This window comes from Canis lupus, chromosome 7 (assembly GCF_011100685.1).
Source record: "Canis lupus familiaris isolate Mischka breed German Shepherd chromosome 7, alternate assembly UU_Cfam_GSD_1.0, whole genome shotgun sequence".
Taxonomy (NCBI): Eukaryota; Metazoa; Chordata; class Mammalia; order Carnivora; family Canidae; genus Canis; species Canis lupus.
Genome location: NC_049228.1, coordinates 18100838 through 18121459, shown reverse-complemented (window position 1 = coordinate 18121459; position 20622 = coordinate 18100838). Strand labels below are relative to the sequence as shown.

Genomic DNA, 20622 nt, shown 5'->3' with positions numbered 1-20622 from the left:
TTTTGAACAAGCAATGTAAGGATAAGATTCCCGATTTAAATTATTGTACTTTAACCCACACAATTTTGTGTGGATCATTTACTCATTGTCTCTCAACTTCAAAACTACCTAAATTCTGCTCTTCGGTGCTGGGGGAGACTGTACAATTGTATTTCATTGACTTCTGACAGCTCTCCCTATCAGGCTTTGACAGTGGAGGTAATAAAAGGACTGGAAAGCAAGGAGAGTCAAAGAACTTCCTTCCAGTTCCTGGCAGCAGCAATTGCAACCCCTCAACCCGGCAGCAGCAATGGGTTTCAGTCTCCAGTTTCTTTGGGTACTTTTGGGTACTTCCAGGACCTGATAAGCAGATGAATGATGACCTCCTCAAAGGTTCAGAAGGAGGCCAACGGAGTCTCTTTTCTGAAGTCTTAGGACAATTACACTGTAATGTTCTCTTTGCTCCTACAACCACTTAACCAACTCTCTAAACTAAATGTCCTCTTTAAAATTCTTACTGAAGTTACTATTTTCTCTACTAGGACTATTCCACTGTCAAACAGTGATTCCAACTGCTCTCCTTTGAGAGATCTTGCTGCTTCACTGAAGAGAAAAGTAAAGAAAATTTGGAATTATTCCTATAGATAAAATCTATTTTATAAAAGATAACTTAAAACCCTTTAAATTTGTATGTTGAGGGTGCCTGGCTGGCTCAGTAGATGGAGCATGTGACTCTTGATCTCTGGGTTTTGAGTTCAAGCCCCACGTTGGGTATAGATGTTACTTAAAATCTTTAAAAAAAAATTTGTTGAGTTGTATCATAAAAATCATTTAACTTTTGTGTTTTAAACTATCAAACTTGGGAAGAAAAAAAGAAAGGAAATGAGAAATATTTAAACAGCACAGGATATTCCAAGCACAACCACCTCCTTTCACTAGAACACATATCCTAGAGAAAATATGAGCCAGTAAGCTGATCTGTTCTTCAAAGATCTCAGCTCCCACAAGCTTTTCCTCATGTAAGCATGATGGCATGCTGACTGTGCTTCTTATATTTAAATACATTTTGGGGGATACCTGGCTGGCTAATTCAGTGGAGCATGCAACTCTTGATCTGGAGCCATGAGTTCAAGCCCCACACTGGGCATAGTTTACTTTAAAAAGTAAATAAATATTTTTTAAAAATATACTTTAAAAATATATTTTAAAAAGTATTTTGTTGTTGTTCAACACGGCCCCTAAATGCAGTAGATTGCTGGGGGGGTTTTGAACATGAATCTGTTCCAATACTAAAGCTGAGCTGAACTTATTTGTTTACTGTTCTCCCTTCCTAAAGGATTTTTCAAGCATCATGTTTTTTACCACGTGACTTTCTTTTTATGCACTGACGTTAGAATCTAATCTCTTCATAAAATACAACTCCATTCTATAGCATAGAAACAAAGAGAAATCCCCCTTGCAGGAGAGCCCATAATCAACACACCTGTTGAAAATAAATGACCAAAATGCTTCGATAGTTTTCACATGGTCTGCTACTTAATATTATCATTAGATAATTTAATTCAAGATTAACTACAAAAACGATTTTTCGTGACTGTATTTAAACTGATTTTTTTAAAAATTATGACAAAATGGCAGATATTTAGTAGCAGAAAACATATTGTTAATCCTTTTTTTTTTTTAAGATTTTATTTATTTATTCATGAGAGGCACAGAGAGAGAGGCAGGCTCTTCACAGGGAGCCCAATTCGGGACACAATCCCTGGACCCAGGATCACACCCTGAGCGCCCTGAGCAGAACGCAGAGGCTCAACCGCTGAGCCACCCTGTCCCCGTTAATCCATTTCTAAACGAAATGAGAGAAAGCACATTCAAGCATTAGGAATCTTTCTTAGAATTTTTAGTAACATCATAGGTGCTGAGCTTCCTACATGAGTATCACTAGGCCTAGACACATTAGTCTACTTCGGCTGCCTGTAACATCTACTGGGCAAAAAGAGAAGTGAAAAGAATTTTAAACTTGAAAATCCATGGCCAGTTTCACTGGAGTTCCTCCAATTAGCATAAAACTGGATCACGGGCTACCTACTCCCCCTTAGCATCTACATGCTATATAGACATACTAACATAACCTCTATTTATGTGCCAAGAGTCCTATTACCACAGTCAATATGTCCATGTAAAATCGAACTGTATTCCTTACAAGAGACACCAAAGGACCCATCTGATACATTAGGTGGAAAACTAAAGGTAAGAGACGTTTAACAGGATCTTGACCTACAGAGAAGGAATGGACAAGGCAAATCTTATTGTACCTTTGTATCCCCAATTATATGAGATCTACTTAGTTAAATGCAAACAAATATTCAATAAGTTACCATAACGAAGATTTCAGAGAAATGGAAAAAAATGAGGAAATAGATAAATAAATGATGTCGCATGACAAGGTCTTCACGCTATGTGTAATAAACAACACTGGGCAGCCCGGGTGGCTCAGTGGTTTAGCGTGGCCTTCAGCCCAGGGCCTGATACTGGAGACAGGGGATCAAGTCCCACGTCAGGCTCCCTACATGGAGCCTGCTTCTCCCTCTGCCTGTGTCTCTGCCTCTCTCTCTTTCTCTGTGTCTCTCATGAATAAATACATAAAATCTTAAAAAAAAAAAAAAAAAAAGATAAACAACACTAATTAACCAAGTGTAGATCTGTATGTGGGCAGAATGTGCATAATCACACAGTATTTTTCCTTTTTTAAAAATGGCAGACTGTGATGGGTTGTTTAGTTTATCCAGATTTAATAAGTTGCTACAAAATTATGAGGTGCTTTAAGTCATACTAAAAATGTGTCCATAGCTTTAATAAAGTGCATTTTAATGTTAACTCACTTCTCTTGCCGGAGGGAATTATGCTTCTTTGCTAACATATAGAAATGAAACTGTCACTAAAACATCTGGCTATATATTATTCATTAGACATAAATCACCTTTACTCCAAAGACCACGTAATAGAAACACAAACCATGAATAAATCAGATTAGAAAAAGACCTGGCACTACACACTGAAATTTGTGCAGAAAAACGAAATTCCTATTTGCGGACCTGCTCTATACATTATTTCTATCCACACAAACCTAGTAACTAGCTATTTGAGCGTTCAATACAGGCAAAGAAAACTCAAAATGCCTTATTTTGAATGTCTGCATTGTCTACACAACGTAAGTAGCTCTAATTTGAAATTTTTCTCTGTAGCAAGTTTGAGGACCCCCAGCATATTTTTAAAATACTCAGACTAGCCTACCTAGGCAGTTTTCCATCATAAATTCTCCGTTTCTCTCTCACACCTACTATAATTAACCCTACAGGTGGATCCCACAAGAGTACCTGAAGGAAATAACTCAGAATCCTCAGAAAAAGTAAGGGGCCATATTTACTGTGCAATCTCTGGAAAATGGAGTCTTATATAACTACCCATTATTTTACTTTAAACATGTTAAATGTACAATCAAGATTTGAAGAGATACCTGTTGATTGTGACAAGTTGACATTCCAGAGGGGAAAAGGAATAACCAAAGTCTTATCGCTGCCATTTAAATTCTTCGTAAATCAAAGGGTCAGATACTCACTGTAAGAAGCCTGATCTGACACCACGCTAAATTCTTAAAAAATCCAACTATACCCCGATGCAAGTGGGGAAAGTAGATTATCTACCAATTACACTAAGTATTCCAGCTTATCGTCTTGGAACTCATCAAAAGTAGATTATGTAATGCAAAGCACTCAAACATTAGTCCTGAACATAATTCTCAGCCTAAAACATCAAAGCCATGTCTCAGTGGTTTTTTATTTTTTAATTTTTAAAAGTAAAAGCGTCTTCCCAAAACGCTGATTGCAAACCTGTCCTTTCCACAGTTAACAAATTTCTTCACACGCCTCAAGGAAATCCAACATTTTCGAACCACTTTACCCCTTAAAGGCACACATTCTCTCCAACTTTCTGACAGCCATGCAGTATATACCCCCCACCACCACCAAAAAAAAAAAGGCTTAAAGGGGATAATAAGACCATAAAGCCATTATGCTCTTAGCGGGCAAATAATCGGAACGAACCAACGAAGTTTCAAAGACCAATTTTTTTTTTTTTCTCCCAAACCAACAGTATCTCTGGGAGCAAGGAGGCTTCTTCTCTCGAGGAGGAAAAGTATCTTTGACAAGCGAGAGCCAGGGCTCCCCCGGCGACACCCGGTACCAAAGATCTCGGCGTCAACGACCATGTTCAAAACGCGAAGCTTCCATAAGAAGCCAACCAAGGCACCCCCTCCCCCCACGACTCGGCCGGGGCAACCTCGCGGTTTCAGAAAGCAGCAACAGATACTCGCGGGCAGGCGGGCGGCACTCCAGGAATGCCTCGGCCAGGAGGGGGTCCCCCCGCAGCCCACACGGAACCCCGGGCGCCGAGGGGCGCCGAGGGGCGCCTCCAAACGCGAACCCCGACTCCAGCACCGCCGGGGGGAGGGGAGGGGGCCTTCTGCACAAAGCGCCCCTACCCCACCCCCACGGTGCAGACGCACACCCCCGAGGCAGCGACGGGGAAGCCCTGAGGAAAAACCCCGCATTCCGCGCCGCCGGCCTCCTGAGGGGCGCCGCAGGGAGGGAGCCCTCGCCTCGCAGGCGACGACGGGGGGGCGGCTCCGCAGCCTCGGCCTCCGCGCTGAGGAGCCGACGGCGAGGGGTTCCCAACCAAGGAAGGGATGCAACCCCTGAGCTTCCCGCACTGGCTCCTCCGCAGGTCGGACCCGCCACTTCCGCCGAGACCCTCCAAGAAACAAACGGGAACAATGAGACGCTGCCTCCCCCGCCATCGCCGCCCCGAGAGCGGCCGGGGGCGGGGGCGGCGGCGGCGGCGGCGGCGGCGGCGGCGGCGGCGCCATCTCCCCTCACACCCCCCCCGCCGCGGGCAACACACCCCCGGTGCCCGCGCCGCCGTCAGCCGCCCGCAGCCCCGCCGAGCCGACGCGCGTCCCGGCCCGCAGCTCCCGCGCCCTTCGCCTCCCGGCCCGGCCCCACTCACCGGCTCCCGCCCCAGCCCGGGACTCCGCCGGCCGCGGCCAGACCGAGACTCAGGTAGAAGCCGCCGCGGCCGCCGGCGCCGCCGCACAATATGGCGAGCCTCGGCTTCCGCAATGGAGCTCGGGAAATACAACAGGGGCCGCTCAATATTCATGAGAGACTGAGGGGAAGCCGGCTCGGCCGGCGCTGCGGGGAGGGCGGGAAGGAGCGAGCGAGCGAGGGGGCGGAGGCGCGGGACGGGGACGTGCACGGCGCGGGGAGGCCCGCGGCGCGAGGGGAGGGCGCGCCGCCTCGTGCCGGCCTGGAGGGCGCGAGCGGCCCCGCCCCCCGCCGGCCGGCCCCGCCCCCCGGCGCCCTCCCTCCGCGGGGTCGGCGGCCCCCGGGCGACGCCCGGATGTCGACGGCGCCGCCGCGGTTGCCGTCGCTGGGGCCGCTCGGGCTCTGCTGCCCCCGCCCGGGTGCCCCCGGGACGCCTCCCTGGCCGGCTGCGGGGGGCCCGGGCCGCGAGTTCTGCTCTCGGTGACCGCCTCCCGGCCTTACGCCCACCGCAGCCGGTGCACATCCTCGTCAGGCAGGCCGCTCTAGAACTTCACCTGAACTTCGGCACCTGCCTCCCCGTTCGGCCGGCACCCGCTTAACCATCCCGGCCGAGGGAACCCGCAAGATCCAGTTATTCCAGGGAAAATGACCTTCTGTTCTAGAAGTATATTGTTGGACGTCTGTAAGTATTCTGACGGTTTTCCTCAGCCCTTACTGGCCAGCATACCTTGCTATTTTATTCCTGTCTCCTCGGCCCCTTCCAGTATCATCCTCTCAACTTGAGAATGTAAGAAGTGATGGGGGGATCCCTGGGTGGCGCAGTGGTTTGGCGCCTGCCTTTGGCCCGGGGCATGATCTTGGAGACCCAGGATCGAATCCCACGTCGGGCTCCCGGTGCATGGAGCCTGCTTCTCTCTCTGCCTCTCTCTCTGTGTGACTATCATAAATTTAAAAAAAAAAAAAGTGATAGGTTAGGGACCCCTGAGGACCCCTTGGTGGCTCAGCGGTTTGGCATCTGCCTTCGGCCCAGAGCGTGGTTCTGAAGTCCCAGGATCGAGTCCTGTGTTGGGCTCCCTGCATGGAGCCTGCTTCTCCCTCTGCCTCTCTCTCTCTCTCATAAATAGATGAATAAAATCTTAAAAAAAAAAAAAGATAGATTAGATAGATGTAATCACGACCCAAAACGCAACCAATTAGTCTACAAAAAAAAAAAAAATATATATGTAAAAATGCGTGTAAGTTAAGCGGCAAACTGAAGAAGTAGTAACAGAGGAAGAGTTCCCTGACCTCAAGGTATATACTGTTGGTGGGATGTCCTGTTCTCTTGAAAAGATGACCAACGAAATCAGACAGTACATAGGAAGGCATTTGTGGCATAAAGAAATTGGACCACCCTGGGAATTGGGCAAACTAGGTTTATAGCCTCCGATGAATCTCTAACTATGTGACTTAAATAAATTGCCTAACTTCTTTGGACTTAATTTTCCTCATTTGCAAAATGAGAGGATTGTGTTGGATGATTCTTAGGTCCTCTCCAGCTTTTGAACTTTCTAAAACTCTCCAAGCGATGCCAGATAAATGGTATGAATCTACATAGGATTTTGGAAAAGGAAAGGATCAACTCCAGCTGGTGTGTTGAAGGAAGATTTCCTGAGGAGCTAGGATTTGAGTAGTACTGCGGTGGATAGTTTTTGGATGGGTAGAAAGGAAGAGGACAGGTGTTAAAATATTAAAGACAACACATTACATATCCTACCTAACGGTCCATTAAAGTAAACAAGCAGAGCATTATTTTTTTTTAAAGATTTTATTTATTTATTCATGATAGTCACACAGAGAGAGAGGCAGAGACATAGGCAGAGGGAGAAGCAGGCTCCATGCAGGGAGCCCGAGGAGGGACTCGATCTGGGTCTCCAGGATCGCCCTGGGCCAAAGGCAGGCGCCACCCAGGGATCCCGCATTATTCTTTTTCAGTGACTTGAAAACTTTTATCTACTATCTATAGCCTTACATAAGAAATGACAATTCTTGGGAACGCTGGCTCAGTGGATTGAACATGTGACTCTTGATCTCACAGTGGCGAGTTCCAGCCCCACATCGAGCTTGGAGTTCTACTGAAAAAGAGAAAGAGAGAGAGAGAGAGAGAGAGAAAGAAAAAGAAAAAAGAAAAAAGAAAAGAAGAGAAAAGAAATTCTCAGATTCTACAAACAAACCCTTCAAGGTTAAGCTATTTCTCCAGTATGAAAAAAAAAAAGTCAAAATACAGATAGTCCCCAAATTACATGTATGACTTTTCAACTTAACAGTGGTTGAAAGTGATACTATTCAGTAGAAACTGTACTTCAAATTTTGAATTTTGATCTTTTCCTGCACTACCTATCTGTGGTAGGACACTCTTGTGATGCTGGGCAGCAGCAGTGAGCCACACCTTACAGTCAGCTGTTTGATCAGGAGGGTAAACACCTGATACACTTACAACCACTTTGTACCCTTATACAGCCATTCTGATTTTCACGTTCAGTACAATATTCAATTATATGAGCTATTCCCTTTATTACAAAATAGGCTTTGTGTTAGAGGATTTTGCCCAACTGTAGCTATTGTGTTCTGAGCACATATAAGGTAGGCTGTTATGTTCAGTAAGTTAGGTGTATTATTTTTTAAAATATTTTATTTATTTATTTATGAAAGACACAGAGAGACAGAGAGAGAGAGAGACAGAGGGAGAAGCAGGCTCCATGCAGGGAGCCAGAGTGGGACTCGATACCCGGTCTCCAGGATCATGCCCTGGGCTGAAGGTGGCGCCAAACCTCTGAGCCCCCCACCCCACCCCCCCCACCCCCACCCCCAGCCGCCCAAGTTAGATGTATTAAATGGATTTCGACTTAGGATATGTTCAACTTCTGCCAGGTTATCAGGACATAGCCTTGTTGTAAGTCAAGGAAGAACTATAATGAGGGCGTGCTGCTGCTTCTCCCTTCCTATAAAGGTCCACCTTCTAGAGATAGCGCAGTTATAGAACCATCCCTCCTTTATTCATGACGACTGCATGTGCAGTTCAATTAAGGGTGTTCATAATTCAGAACCTTTTGCTCCAGTTATGCCTGTGAAGATAATGATGTGTGATTAGATTAAGAAATTCCATTGATGTTGCAAAAAGTGATCATTTGTAGAAAGCACAGGAACTTTATGGATAAAAGTTAAATATAGTACTTAAAAAAGATTCACAGGAGAATTAGTGGGAAAATGGAAAACTTATGGGATATCTGGATTAAATGTGATTAAAAAGCTAGACCTCAGGCTAGCATCCTTAATATGAAAGACACTACTGACAAATTAATGGAACTCATATTACCTATTTTATCTCTTACTCAGAAACTTGGCATTGAAAGTACTATGGGCCTCCCCTGACTATTAATCGGGAAAGATTTTCCTATAGTATAGTAATAAAATTTCCGAAATCTCCATGCCTTAACACAACAGAAGTTTATTGCTTGTTTATGCTTCCTCATAAGGATCAGAGTCCCTCTTTTCCAGTCTAAGAACCAGATTGACAGAGGGTCCACCATTTTGTAGCTATCTCACCTTGATCATATAAATAGAATGGACTTTCCATTTTCTTTTGCTTTGTTTTAGTTGTACATTAAATCAATATCAGTCTGTCTATAGTGACTTGACATATCCAACCTACATTCCTTTTGCTAATTTTTTGACCTGACCTAAGGGATATTACCCTTAAAAATACATTCTTCTAATACTCTGCTCCCATGTTAAATGTACTAATTGGAAGTAAAAATCATATTTTGAGTAGGAAATGTTAAGTTAACATTATATAATACAAGTATCATACTATAGGTAGATGACTACATGAACTCTAGTTAAAAAGATTATTTTTGTGGCAGCTGGCTGGCTCAGTTGGAGGATCATGCATGCAACTCTTTATCTTGAGGTTGTCAGTTTGAGCCCCATGTTGGGGATAGAGTTTACCTATAAAAAAAAAGATTACATTCTCTCAAAACTTGAGAAGTAGTACCCTATTAATCACATGGTTAACTAAGTACAAAAATCATTTTTAATCACAAATTTCACAGCTTTACCAACTTTCTGCTATGGTAATGCTACAAAATTAGATTAGTTTGGCTCAAGCAACTTTTATTGAACGTCTACTATGTGCCAACACTTGGCCAAGTTCTTGGAATTGAGATATTAATGTGAGTAGGACATAAATTCCTTGGGAGCAAAAATCTTGTCCACAAGTGTATACCTAGAGGTTAGTGTGATGCTTGGCATATTTAATAGATGCTCAATAAATAGATGTTAAGAAAATGAGAGACTGGGAATCTGATCCCAATGTGTATATGAAATAGAGCAGTACCTATGAGCTTGGTTTGCTTCACTTTTATCACTTACAAGCAGAAATTTCTATTAAGGTTGTAGTTAGTCCTTATAGAATCTTTCCCTATTTAGGCAGTGTGTTTGTTTGTTGTTTTTAAAGATTTTATTTATTCAGGAGAGACAGAGAGAGGCAGAGACACAGGCAGAGGGAGAAGCAGGCTCCATGCAGAAAGCCTGATGCGGGACTCGATCCCAAGACTCCAGGATGACGCCCTGGACCAAAAGCAGGCACTAAACTGCTGAGCCACCCAGGGATCCCCGGCAGTGTGTTTGAAATGGGAACCTTTTACCTGCCTGCATATACCATATGGGTTTCTTTTCAACAATACTCCAAATATCTAATTGTTGTCTGCTCTTCTGAAATGAAGATTGCAGGCCACCAGCAGCCTGTTAATGATAAGCTATATATGTGTCACAGTTTATATAGGGCATTTATATTAATTATTAGTCCACTAAATCTTCAGATCAGTCCTCCAACGTATTATTCCTACTTTATAGACAAGGAAAATGTGACTTCTGTGGTTAACTAGCTTTTGCAAACATAGAGCTCATAAGTGGCAGAGCTGAGGCTCACACCTAAGTCATCTGAATTCAAATCCAGGGATACTTTCCTTTGTGCCACATGTACTTTCCCACTCTATGCTGCATATAGAACTCCAGCATTTTTCTTCTTTCTAATGGGTAAGCAGCATATAAGACAAACATCTCCAGAGCTTCCTCTCAACACTAGTATTATTCCAATCCTCAGTGTGGTCTATTTTTAAGAAGCTAGAGATGATGTTCAGTGCAACAGTGTATAAACCTGATCCATTGACAGAAAACCAGCAGGTCTTGTTTTTGTTTTCTTAGAAAACTTGCTTTAAGAAAACAAAATAAAATTAAAAGTTAGGTTAGAAGACAGAAATAGCTTGGGACTTAATCGCTGTCTATATATATACTGTTGTCAAAATATATCTTCTACCAAAATCTTTATTTGTCATCTTGTAGATGTGTTGTGCTTTCTTTGAAAGGGTCAACTAAAGTAGGGACGTTGTAGAAAGGCCTAAAGAGACCTATAATTCAAGGTGGATTCAGGAAGCCAGCAACTTAAGATTTACAACCTCTTCAGCTGAAAAAATATAGCCCTAGCCACAGGCTTTAGTGAAGTTTTATTTGTATTTCAGCATAGTACATTTCGTTTTGTGGTATTTCCCTTGGTGTTTTAGTTTAGCTTTCCTTTTTCTATTCTCAAGGCAACCAAAATAATTGGTGCTACTCTTAACTATTCAACTTAAAGGAGTTAAGCAGATTAAATGAGATGGTCTAGTTAGGCTTTTGGGGAGAACTAAACAATATTGCTACTTCCCTCCTATGGAGACTTGGAATAGTATTTTATGTCTCCCAGATGTGGCCACATTCTGCCTAACATCTGTTAGTACATTTTATTAAAATAATGAACCAGCATATGTTTTGAAAAGTCAAAAGAATGAATAAAAGTTTTCATTCTGATGCAACACAAATAGCCAACTGTTTCTTTGTAGTTAATAATGGAGCATATATCTGGGAAATATTGTGATATCCACTTCAGATGTAAGTTAAGGTATGGTTTAATAATTACCGGCTTAAGCTTTCTAATATGAAAAATGTTTATTCCATTCTAATAAACTTTGGAAGTTTTTTTCCTTTCCAAAATGTTTACTGCAAGGGAAGAGATTTGTGCTTTGGCATTGATATAGGAACACTAAGAATCATCCTGGAAGTGAACAAGGAATAGATAATTAAGATTAAAATTCAGAACTAAAATGGAAATTTCTCTGAAAAAAAAAAAAAAAAAGGCTGGAAGATCCATGTGGGGAAGTACAGTTGAAGAGTGCAAAATACCTAAGTCAAATTACAGCTTACTCATACTGCCTTGGTGGACATTTTAATTTTTCCCACTGAAAGCAAGCATGGTGCTAGAATGGTTTTTGTAGGATGAGAGAGTGGACGGTAAAGACATTCCTTATCTAACATATTTCTTGGAAATGTTTTTAGTAAAGAATTTAAAAGAACTGCCAACTTCCACCCATACAAAGAAAATTTTGTTTTATTTTAGACTATATCAAGATCTGGAAACCCCTGCAGTATCCATCCATCTGCTGAGTCATTAGCATTTTATACTCTACAGAAGAAAGCCATTAAAATATACATTGAATAAGACATTCAAGTAAGTTATAATTTAGGTAAATCTGAAAACCATTCTGGTCAGCCTAGAATAATGGGTTTTTTTTCATTTTTTAAAATATTTTATTTATTTGGCAAAGAGAGAGAGCACAAGCAGGGGGAGCAACAGGCAGAGGGAGGGAGAGGGAGAAACAGGCTCCCCACTGAGCAGGATGTAGGGCTTGATCCCTGGAGCCTAGGATCATAACCTGAACCCAAGGCAGATACTTAACTGTCTGAGCCACCTAGGTGCCCATTAAGAATAGTAAGGTTTTATGTGTTACATATAGAAAGAGATATTTTCTAAGGATTTTAGTCTATACAAAAGTTTTTTGATTTTTAAAATAAATTTCACTGACCATGCTTCTAAGATCAGAATTGACTGTTGTCCCTTAAGAATTATGAAGTCTGTCACATATGGAGTGTGGGATTGAGGTGACTACAAAGGAACCTTCTTGTCATAGTATCCTATTAAAGGTATATGGATGACTTAACTTACCCTGTTGTGTCCCTCTCCAACACTCACTCTTCTAATTAATTGTTTTAAGACAATACTGATGTTCTTAGTGTAGTTTCAATTCCTTAACTTCTTGACATTTACACATCTTTAGCTTCTAGTCTTCACTCTTGGACTTTATTCATTAGCTGTCCTGGTTTGACCCTTTCCTAAAATTTAAAAAAGATGACTGTGGGCCTGACCTCAACACAGCTGTCCCTTTTTCCACATGATCCAGTTCTTAGCTATTTGCCAACCTATTCATTTCCTGACTTGCTCTTTAATTAGGCTTGGCCATATTCTTATCCCCTTTAGCTTGGGGCCTGACACATAGTGAATACAAACTGCATCGCAAGAAGATATCAAGCATAACCTGTAGACACTATGCCATTCATGGTAAAGGAAAAGAGCCATCTTTAATAACAAATGCAGAAAATACAGAGCTCGTTGGTGGAAAAGAACAGAAAACCAATTAGGTTGCTATCTGTGGTATTGAATACTCCAGAAACAATCTTAGATCAGGAGAGCCCATGTTAGGAATGTCATATGATATTGTTCCAGCTACCCCCACCCAAAGAATATCAGCCAACAGGAAAATTTGTTATTGGTGGACTTTCAAGTAGAACCCTATTCAGATGTTTATTTTGAAGAGTCCTGTCAAAACGTACTAATATTTCATACCAAAAGTAAAAACTCAACATGCTATCCATTAATCTATTATTCCAGTGGAACTTGAAAGTTTACTAGTTCTCAAACTAGATTTAACATCTTTCTCCATCATGCACTTGCCTACATTAGTTGTATGCAAATATGTCCCCCAACCCACCCATGAGAGTGAAAGTAGCATGAGGGCACAATGTCACTCATCTGTAAATGGGTGTATTTGATGTGTCAAGGGTGGGGGGTGGGAAAAAAAATGATGTGTCAAGTACTTTAATGCCTGTGTATGTGTATGTATATATATATATATATATATGTATATATATATGTATATGTATAGGTATTTATATATCTATACATATGCTTTGCTCCTAAGATACATCTGTTATGCCTTTAAGCAATGAAAATAACTATAGTTTTTAAAAAGCAGTCACTGGGATCCCTGGGTGGCGCAGCGGTTTAGCGCCTGCCTTTGGCCCAGGGCATGATCCTGGAGACCCGGGATCGAATCCCACGTCAGGCTCCCGGTGCATGGAGCCTGCTTCTTCCTCTGCCTATGTCTCTGCCTCTCTCTCTCTCTCTCTGTGTGACTATCATAAATAAATGAAAAAAAAAAAAAAAAAATTAAAAAGCAGTCACTAAAAATACTTGCTTTGTATATTTTACCAAGTGTGTTTAACTATTACAATAATACTTAGAAAATGAAAATTTGAATAGGTATAATTTTCTATCTACCATGTTCCAACAATCATAATACCAATTGTTGGTTTATGTTTATGAACACAGATATTACATACATTAACGATGTGCATGAAAAATGACACAACTTTTTTAAGAGGACAATTTGGTAGTTCTATCTCAAAATTTGAAATGTGTGTGTCTTTCAGCCTAAAAAATCCAGTTCTAGGAATGTATCTTACAGAAATACTCATACAAGTGTGCAAAGAAATATATATATATATATATATATATATATATATATATATGGATGTTTTTACATTGCTTGTAAATATATGAATATAAGTCATATTTTTATTAAATAAATTTTAGTATTCTATACAGTACTATATCATATAACTTAAAAAAATGAGATAAAGCTACTGTTCAATATCACTCATCATCAGAGAAATAAAAATCAAAACCATGATGAGATACCACCACACACTTGTCAGAATGGCTAAAATTAACAACACAGGAAACAACAGATGTTGGCAAGGTTGTGGAGAAAGGGGAACCCTCTTACACACTGTTGGTGGGAATGCAAACTGGTACAACCACTCTGGAAACAGTAGGAGGTTCCCCAAAAGGTTAAAAATAGAATTACCATACAAGTCAGCAGTTGCACTACTAGGTATTTACCCAAAGGATACAAAAATACAGATTCAGGGATGCCTGGGTGGCTCAGTGGTTGAGCATCTGCCCTTGGCTCAGGCCCTGATCCCAGGATCCTGGAATTGAGACCCATATCAGGCTCCCCACAGGGAGTTTGCTTCTCTCTCTGCCTATATCTCTGTCTCTCTCTCTCTCTCTGTCTCCCATGAATAAAGAAATAAAATCTTAAAAAAATACAGATTCAAAGGGGAATATGCACCTCAATGTTTATAACAGCATGATCAACAATAGCCAAACTATGGAAAGAGCCCAAATGTCCATTAACTGACAAATGGATAAAGAAAATGTGGTAAAAAAAAAAAAAAAAAAGATGTGGTATATTATGTGTGTGTATATGTGTATTTGTGGTGTATATGTGTATTGTATATACATATACACACATATACACATGATGAAATATTAGTCATCAAAAAGAATAAAATCTTGCCATTTGCAATGACATGGATAGAGCTAGAGTGTATTATGCTAAGCAATATAAGGAGTCAAAGAAAGACAAATACCATATGATTTAACTCATATGTGGAATTTAAGGGAAAAAAAAAAACAGATGAACATAAGGGAAGGGAAAAAGAGAAAGAGAGGGAAGCAAACCATAAGAGATTCTTGACAATACAGAACAAACTGAGGTTTGATGGAGGGAGATGGGCAGAGGATGGTCTAAATGGGTGATGGGGATTAAGGGGGGCACTGGAATAAAACATTGCATTTTATCATAAAAGCAGTAAAGATGCATGTAAAAAGTAAACATCTAATAAACGTGAGTGAAATTTCTATACATATCCACCTATTATTAACTGAAGGACAGGGATCAAGAAAAAAGCTGTTCAAGGTCAGGCATCATCAGCCAAAGCAAATAGAAAAACTAGAACTTGGAAATTCTTTGTTTCTGGAGATCTAGTTGTGTAGTGGCCTTGAAAATCAGGGAGTTGGTCTTATTACTAGATCTCCCCTAAACATACCTGACCCAACTTAGTAAGAATTTAGGTTAAACAGGGACCAACCAATGATTACAGAACCCTCAAATAGCAACAACCCTTTAAAAGAGTTCTAGGACCTATATAATTATCTTGGAATTCTATTCTTCTCCTCCTAATTTATATCCCACAGTCTCTAGGGGAAATATCAAGTATTGTTTGCTAATTAGACTTCTAGTACTCCCTCCAGAAATTGCTGCTGATTTAGCTTGTGATTACTGGAAACAAATACAAGTTGTAGGTTAGGAATCAAATATTTGAATTTTCCATCATATATATATATATATATATATATATATATATATATATACATACATACACACACACTCTCTCTCTCTCTCCAGGGAATTTTTATTTTCTAGACTATTTGAGATCACCATATGGTAAAAAGCTTAGGCAATATATTAGACTGGGTTTAAGAGACTTGACCTTCTTCTAGATCGGATCAGATGACCCAGAGGGTCACAGCAAGAGCACCTGTCATTGTAGTCGGAGTAGAGTGCGGGCGGGGGGGGGAGCTGCAGATAGAGTCAGAGACTGACTGAAAAAGACAGGTTGTTTCTCTAAAGTGGCCAAATGCCTGGAGCTGGAGCAAAAATACAATACACAGGCAAGAAGGAAGTCCAAGAAAGGGAGGCACAGGGTAAGTTTGAGGAGAGGTGTATTACACCCACCTGAAAGCTGAATCAGGAGGTCTGAAGCCAAATCATCAAGAGGAGCTATCTTTCCGTCTCTTCCAGGAGAGGATGACAAGTGAGGTGAGGAATAAGGGCAAGGTGCAACAGGGCTGGTGTTAGCTGAGGCTGGCCAAAGGGCAGCCCTGACCTTGACTCTAGATCCTAAAGATTTCAGTGGGCCCAATCTGAAGACACATACAGAACAGAGTATCGAATAAGGGTTGTGAGAAGCAGAGAGTTAATTAGGAAAACTAGAGATAGATCCAAATAGTATACTGAATTTGTAAAAAGCTCCCAACATAGATGTGAGCAAGAGCCAGAGTCAATGAGAGCTGAACATGGGATAATTGACTTTCTCTTGGTTCAAATTTGTTTGACCTCTGATCCTCTCCAGATCAGTCTCTTACTTTGGCTTCATGTCATGACCCCACACTCTACGTTTTGGAATGTCTCAGAGTTTAATCTTAGGACTCTTTCCCTTCTTAATTTACATCCTCCCTCTTGGTGATCCTATTCAGTAATGTAGCTGTAAGTACTAACCGTATGTTAACTACCCTCAATTTTTCCAGACTTAGAGATTTCTAAAAGTTTCTGGAATGTTAAAGACCTCTCCAAACTTAATCCAACTCCCTGTTCAGCCCCTCTACTTGGATGTCTACTAGGGATCTCAAATATAAAATGTCTAAACTAGATCTCCTCCTTGAAATGTAAACAAATGACAATGTATGATTTTTAACTATCCTTTTATTTGTAGCTATAATGTCTATATTGCTTTCTAGACTCAAGGGAGCTAAAAGGAGTCACTCCTTATGATTACTTAAAACCACATAAATTGGGATCCCTGGGTGGCTCAGCAGTTTGGTGCCTACCTTCAGCCCTGGGCATGATCCAGGAGACCGGGGATTGAGTCCTACATAGGCTCCCTGCATGGAGCCTGCTTCTCCCTCTGCCTGTGTCTCTGCCTCTCTCTCTCTCTCTCTCTCTCTCTCTCTCTCTGTGTGTGTGTGTCTCTCATGAATGAATGAATAAAATCTTTAAAAATAAATAAATAAAACCACATAAATAACTCAAAATGTAAAATTAATTTTTAAGTGTATTTGCATACATGTTCATTTACACACTCCCTTAGCAAGATTCTACAATTAACCACACTCAGTAATTCAAAGAGACATAGACCCTATCCTCAAAAGAACCTAGCATCAAGTAGGAGACAGAGACACATACCAAATGTGATGAGGCCAATAAGAGAAATGCAATAGGAATAATTCTTCCTTGAGGCCCATTTTTAATTACACACTATGGAACAACACCTCTCATAGATTTCCAGTCTTGGCAATATTAGCTTTATCCTGAAAACGAGAAGAGTTGTAGGTAAATTCACAACCATGGTAATAGCCAAAAATCTCATAAATTGTGTATGTGTCAGGTACTGTGCTAAGTATTTTAGAAGCATCATCTCATTTCATCTTTATGCCAACTTTATGAAGAAGTTACCATAATTACTACCATTTTATGGATTAGAAAATAGAGGTTTAATGCATTTCAGTACTTATCCTAAGTCACCTCAAGTAATAGGATGAGCATATCCATATCCTTTTTTGTTTTTTACCACACACTTTTTTTTTATTATATTAAAATCAGGCAATGGTCTGACAATAAAAAGGCTGCTTATGGAATACTGTTATGTTCAACTTTACTTACAGGATATTAAATCCTTAGAACTAAGGTATCCCCCCAAAAAAGATTAATGGAAACATCGATTGCTTTTCAGACTTGATAGTTGCTGCTTCAATAGGTGGTTTTGCAGAAACACTAAATTAAAAAAAAAAAAAACCTTTAGAACACAATGAATTGCATTTATTTCAGTATGCATCCACATCTCAGCATTTAGTGGTCCTGAACAGAAAAGTGGAAAAACGCAGCAATTTGCCAGGAAGTCAAGCCTGCCAATTTCGGGGATCTGCTGTGCACACCAAGTTTTTTTTCTCCATCCCTGCTGAGGACCATGAGACACAGCAGCACCAAAAACAAAGCATGCATCAAATCCAAGGTTCTTTTTGTTCCAATTGTCAGATTCCAAACTAGACCCAAATGGATTGTAAGATGACCACGTAAGAACCCTGTTTAAAATTTCTTCAATTGTTAAAAGCAAAAGCAATTACAGAAAACAGTTCATTCAGAGGGATCGTGTGTGCTTACAAGTATCTTCTATGGCCTTTCTCCAAGTTTTACCACCAAGCACTTTGAGAGCTGGCAGGTCTGAGTACCCCTGGTGACTGTTCTTTTCACTTTATCAAAACCTGAGCTAAAAAACAGTATCAGCAGACGATGACAGCAGAGGGTGGCAGGGCTGAGGACCCAATATTCATTCCCAGGCTGGTGGAGAGTGAGTAAATATTCCAAACTAAACAAGGGAAGTTAGAGACTCTTTCCAACCTTACCTGATGGCTTTGGCCAAAACAAGGAAGTGTTGGGTGGTGATGATGCAAAAAGGGACTTGAGGAGAAAGGAAAATGCAGCACCCCTCCATTAAGGTGGGCGAGAAGATATGGGGAAAGCCCTGAATTCCTCACCAAAGGCCAATTTCAGAGGGGAGCAGAGGGGGTTACAATCTATGCTTCGGCTGAGGATGGTCATGGGAAGTGGAGAAAGGATGATGGCTTGGAGTGGGGAGGGCATCATTTAAGACTTAAAAAAAGAAACCAGGGGTGCAGTTGAAGCACCCCTGCACACCCAGCAGTAGTCCCCCAGGCTATGACCTGAAACCTCGATGCCTATTCTAGCAAGCCACTCCAAGCTGGAGGGCTATTGCAGGGACAGAGGGGTCAATGGAAGGAGGGAGGGAGCCAGCAGGAGGAGAAGGGGAGAAAGCAGAGACCCCAGGCCTTGTAATCAGCAACAGGGTGATTGTGTGATGTGTCTTTTCACAGTTGAGTTAGCTGTGCCCCACCAGTTATGATGGGAATCAATCTAAATATACTTTCTTGATCCCAGAAATTTAACTATGTAGGCAGTGGTTACACTTCACAGTATGATTTGTTATAGCATAGCATGTATCTCAAATGGACAAAAAATTAGTATCATTTACAGTATCTTAAGATAAATTGCCTTTGAATGGGAGCTTCCTTTCCAGTACTTTTTTTTTCTTTTTTTTTTTTTTAAGATTTTATTTATTTATTCATGAGAATACACAGAAAGCAGAGAGAGGCAGAGACACAGGCAGAGGGAGAAGCAGGCTCCATGCAAGGAGCCTGACATGGGACTCAATCCCTGGTCTCCAGGATCATGCCCTAGGCTGAAGGCGGCGCTAAACCGCTGAGCCACCAGAGCTGCCCCCCTTTCCAGTACTTTTGAGGTCTACAAGATGTATCTAGAAAACGTACTACTGTGGACATTTTTAAGCAAGTGACTGCTTAAATCGAATGGGGTAGGGAGAGGGCCTGTGGTTTCTCTTTTTGATTAATTGCTGTAACACTGTCCTTGGAGCAGCTGAGGGAGTTTCATGTTTTCTTTAGAGATCATTAGGCGCCAGAGCTCTTGCAGGACAACTTTGATGCTATATGAATTCTGCCATTTTACTAGCACTGATATGGCTCTTGGGTCCACCACTCCATTAGAATTATTAACTCCATTCATATTAATTTTTGTTACAAATCTTACAAAGGGGGGTGCTTCTGGTATTTAGGCCCACATTCTATTTTAAGGCTATATATTCGGTTTTCATAAATTGTTCTTGGAGGCCCAATTATCAATCATCCCTGTCCATCTTAGAAGTGTCATATCTTTGTCATCTTCTAGACCTCAGCTAACTGTGCCACCTCCTACTCCTTTCTGGCCTTCTTCCAGTTCTTCCCACAGTCGAAAATTGCAAGACTTTTACTCCCAAGCCTGTGGTGGCTGTCATCTTGTGTCCCAAATCCATATCCTTAACCACTATTCTAAACTACCTTCTCACAATTGGTGACCCCGCTTTAACTAATAATAATGGTGCTGGGTTTCTAAATATTTATACTAAAATAAAAGAATAAATCTACAAATCATCTAAATAGTGAATATTCATTATATTTTAGTTATAATCCCCAATCACTAAAGATAATTGATAAAAAGGACTATAGCATAAAAAGTCATGAAATGTTGGGTTCAGTTTTTCAAAGTTCATAAAGATACCGGATTAATCATTTCAAGTTTCCTGCTGATTGCCTTTGGAAATAAGTTCTTGGTCTTAAATACATTCTGTGTTTTGGGCCTTCTCTTATTACTACAACATAGATAATCTAAGATGGAAAAATCATCAGACTTGGAAATGCTAAGAGAATAGAAGCCAAAGCCTATAAGAAAATAGTCTTCTAAATTTATTATCTCTTATGCATTGATTTATCACATATGGTGGGAATTTAAACCAGATGTATGCTTACTAGAAGAGGCTATCCCAAGACGGACAGGGGAGAGGAATGTGACCTCAGCTTGAAAGTAGAGAATCAGAACTTGGTGGTGGTTCAGAAGTTTCCTTTTATGATGGTTATATAATAGAATAAAAGTTCTTCATCTTTTCAAATTAACTAAGACTTCATTTCTTAATCTGGAAATTGTTGAAACTTCTGGCTTTTGCAATGCAATATTTTCATATTGGGAAAGACCATAAACTTTCTGAGTAACTCTTGCTTAATCTAAAGCAAAACATTTTTGGAAAATACAGCTCTTATATGTAAATATTAACATTTACACATTCGCATTCGTTTCATTCTCATCTGGAATTTAGATATCAA

At 40.8% G+C, this 20622-nt stretch overlaps 2 protein-coding genes and 1 pseudogene across 4 annotated transcripts in view; 1 reads left to right on the top strand and 2 right to left on the bottom strand.

Moving 5' to 3' along the window:
- RNF2 (ring finger protein 2) overlaps positions 1-5654 on the bottom strand; it is a 49133-nt gene extending 43479 nt beyond the window's left edge. For 2 of the 3 annotated variants that reach the window (XM_038542295.1, XM_038542298.1), the window contains exon 1: positions 5044-5252. The gene's annotated coding sequence lies outside the window, so the exon portion shown is untranslated. Of the gene's footprint in view, positions 1-5043; positions 5253-5635 lie in introns of those variants that run through there. The other variant, XM_038542297.1, reaches the window with a different exon arrangement.
- The window catches only part of NIBAN1 (niban apoptosis regulator 1), a 213365-nt gene continuing 198299 nt past the window's right edge, over positions 5557-20622 (top strand). The window contains exon 1 of the mRNA XM_038542292.1: positions 5557-5763. Coding sequence (XP_038398220.1) covers positions 5727-5763 — 37 coding nt within the window. The 5' untranslated portion in view covers positions 5557-5726. The remainder of the gene's footprint in view (positions 5764-20622) is intronic.
- On the bottom strand, positions 19316-19760 carry LOC106559024 (annotated as a pseudogene).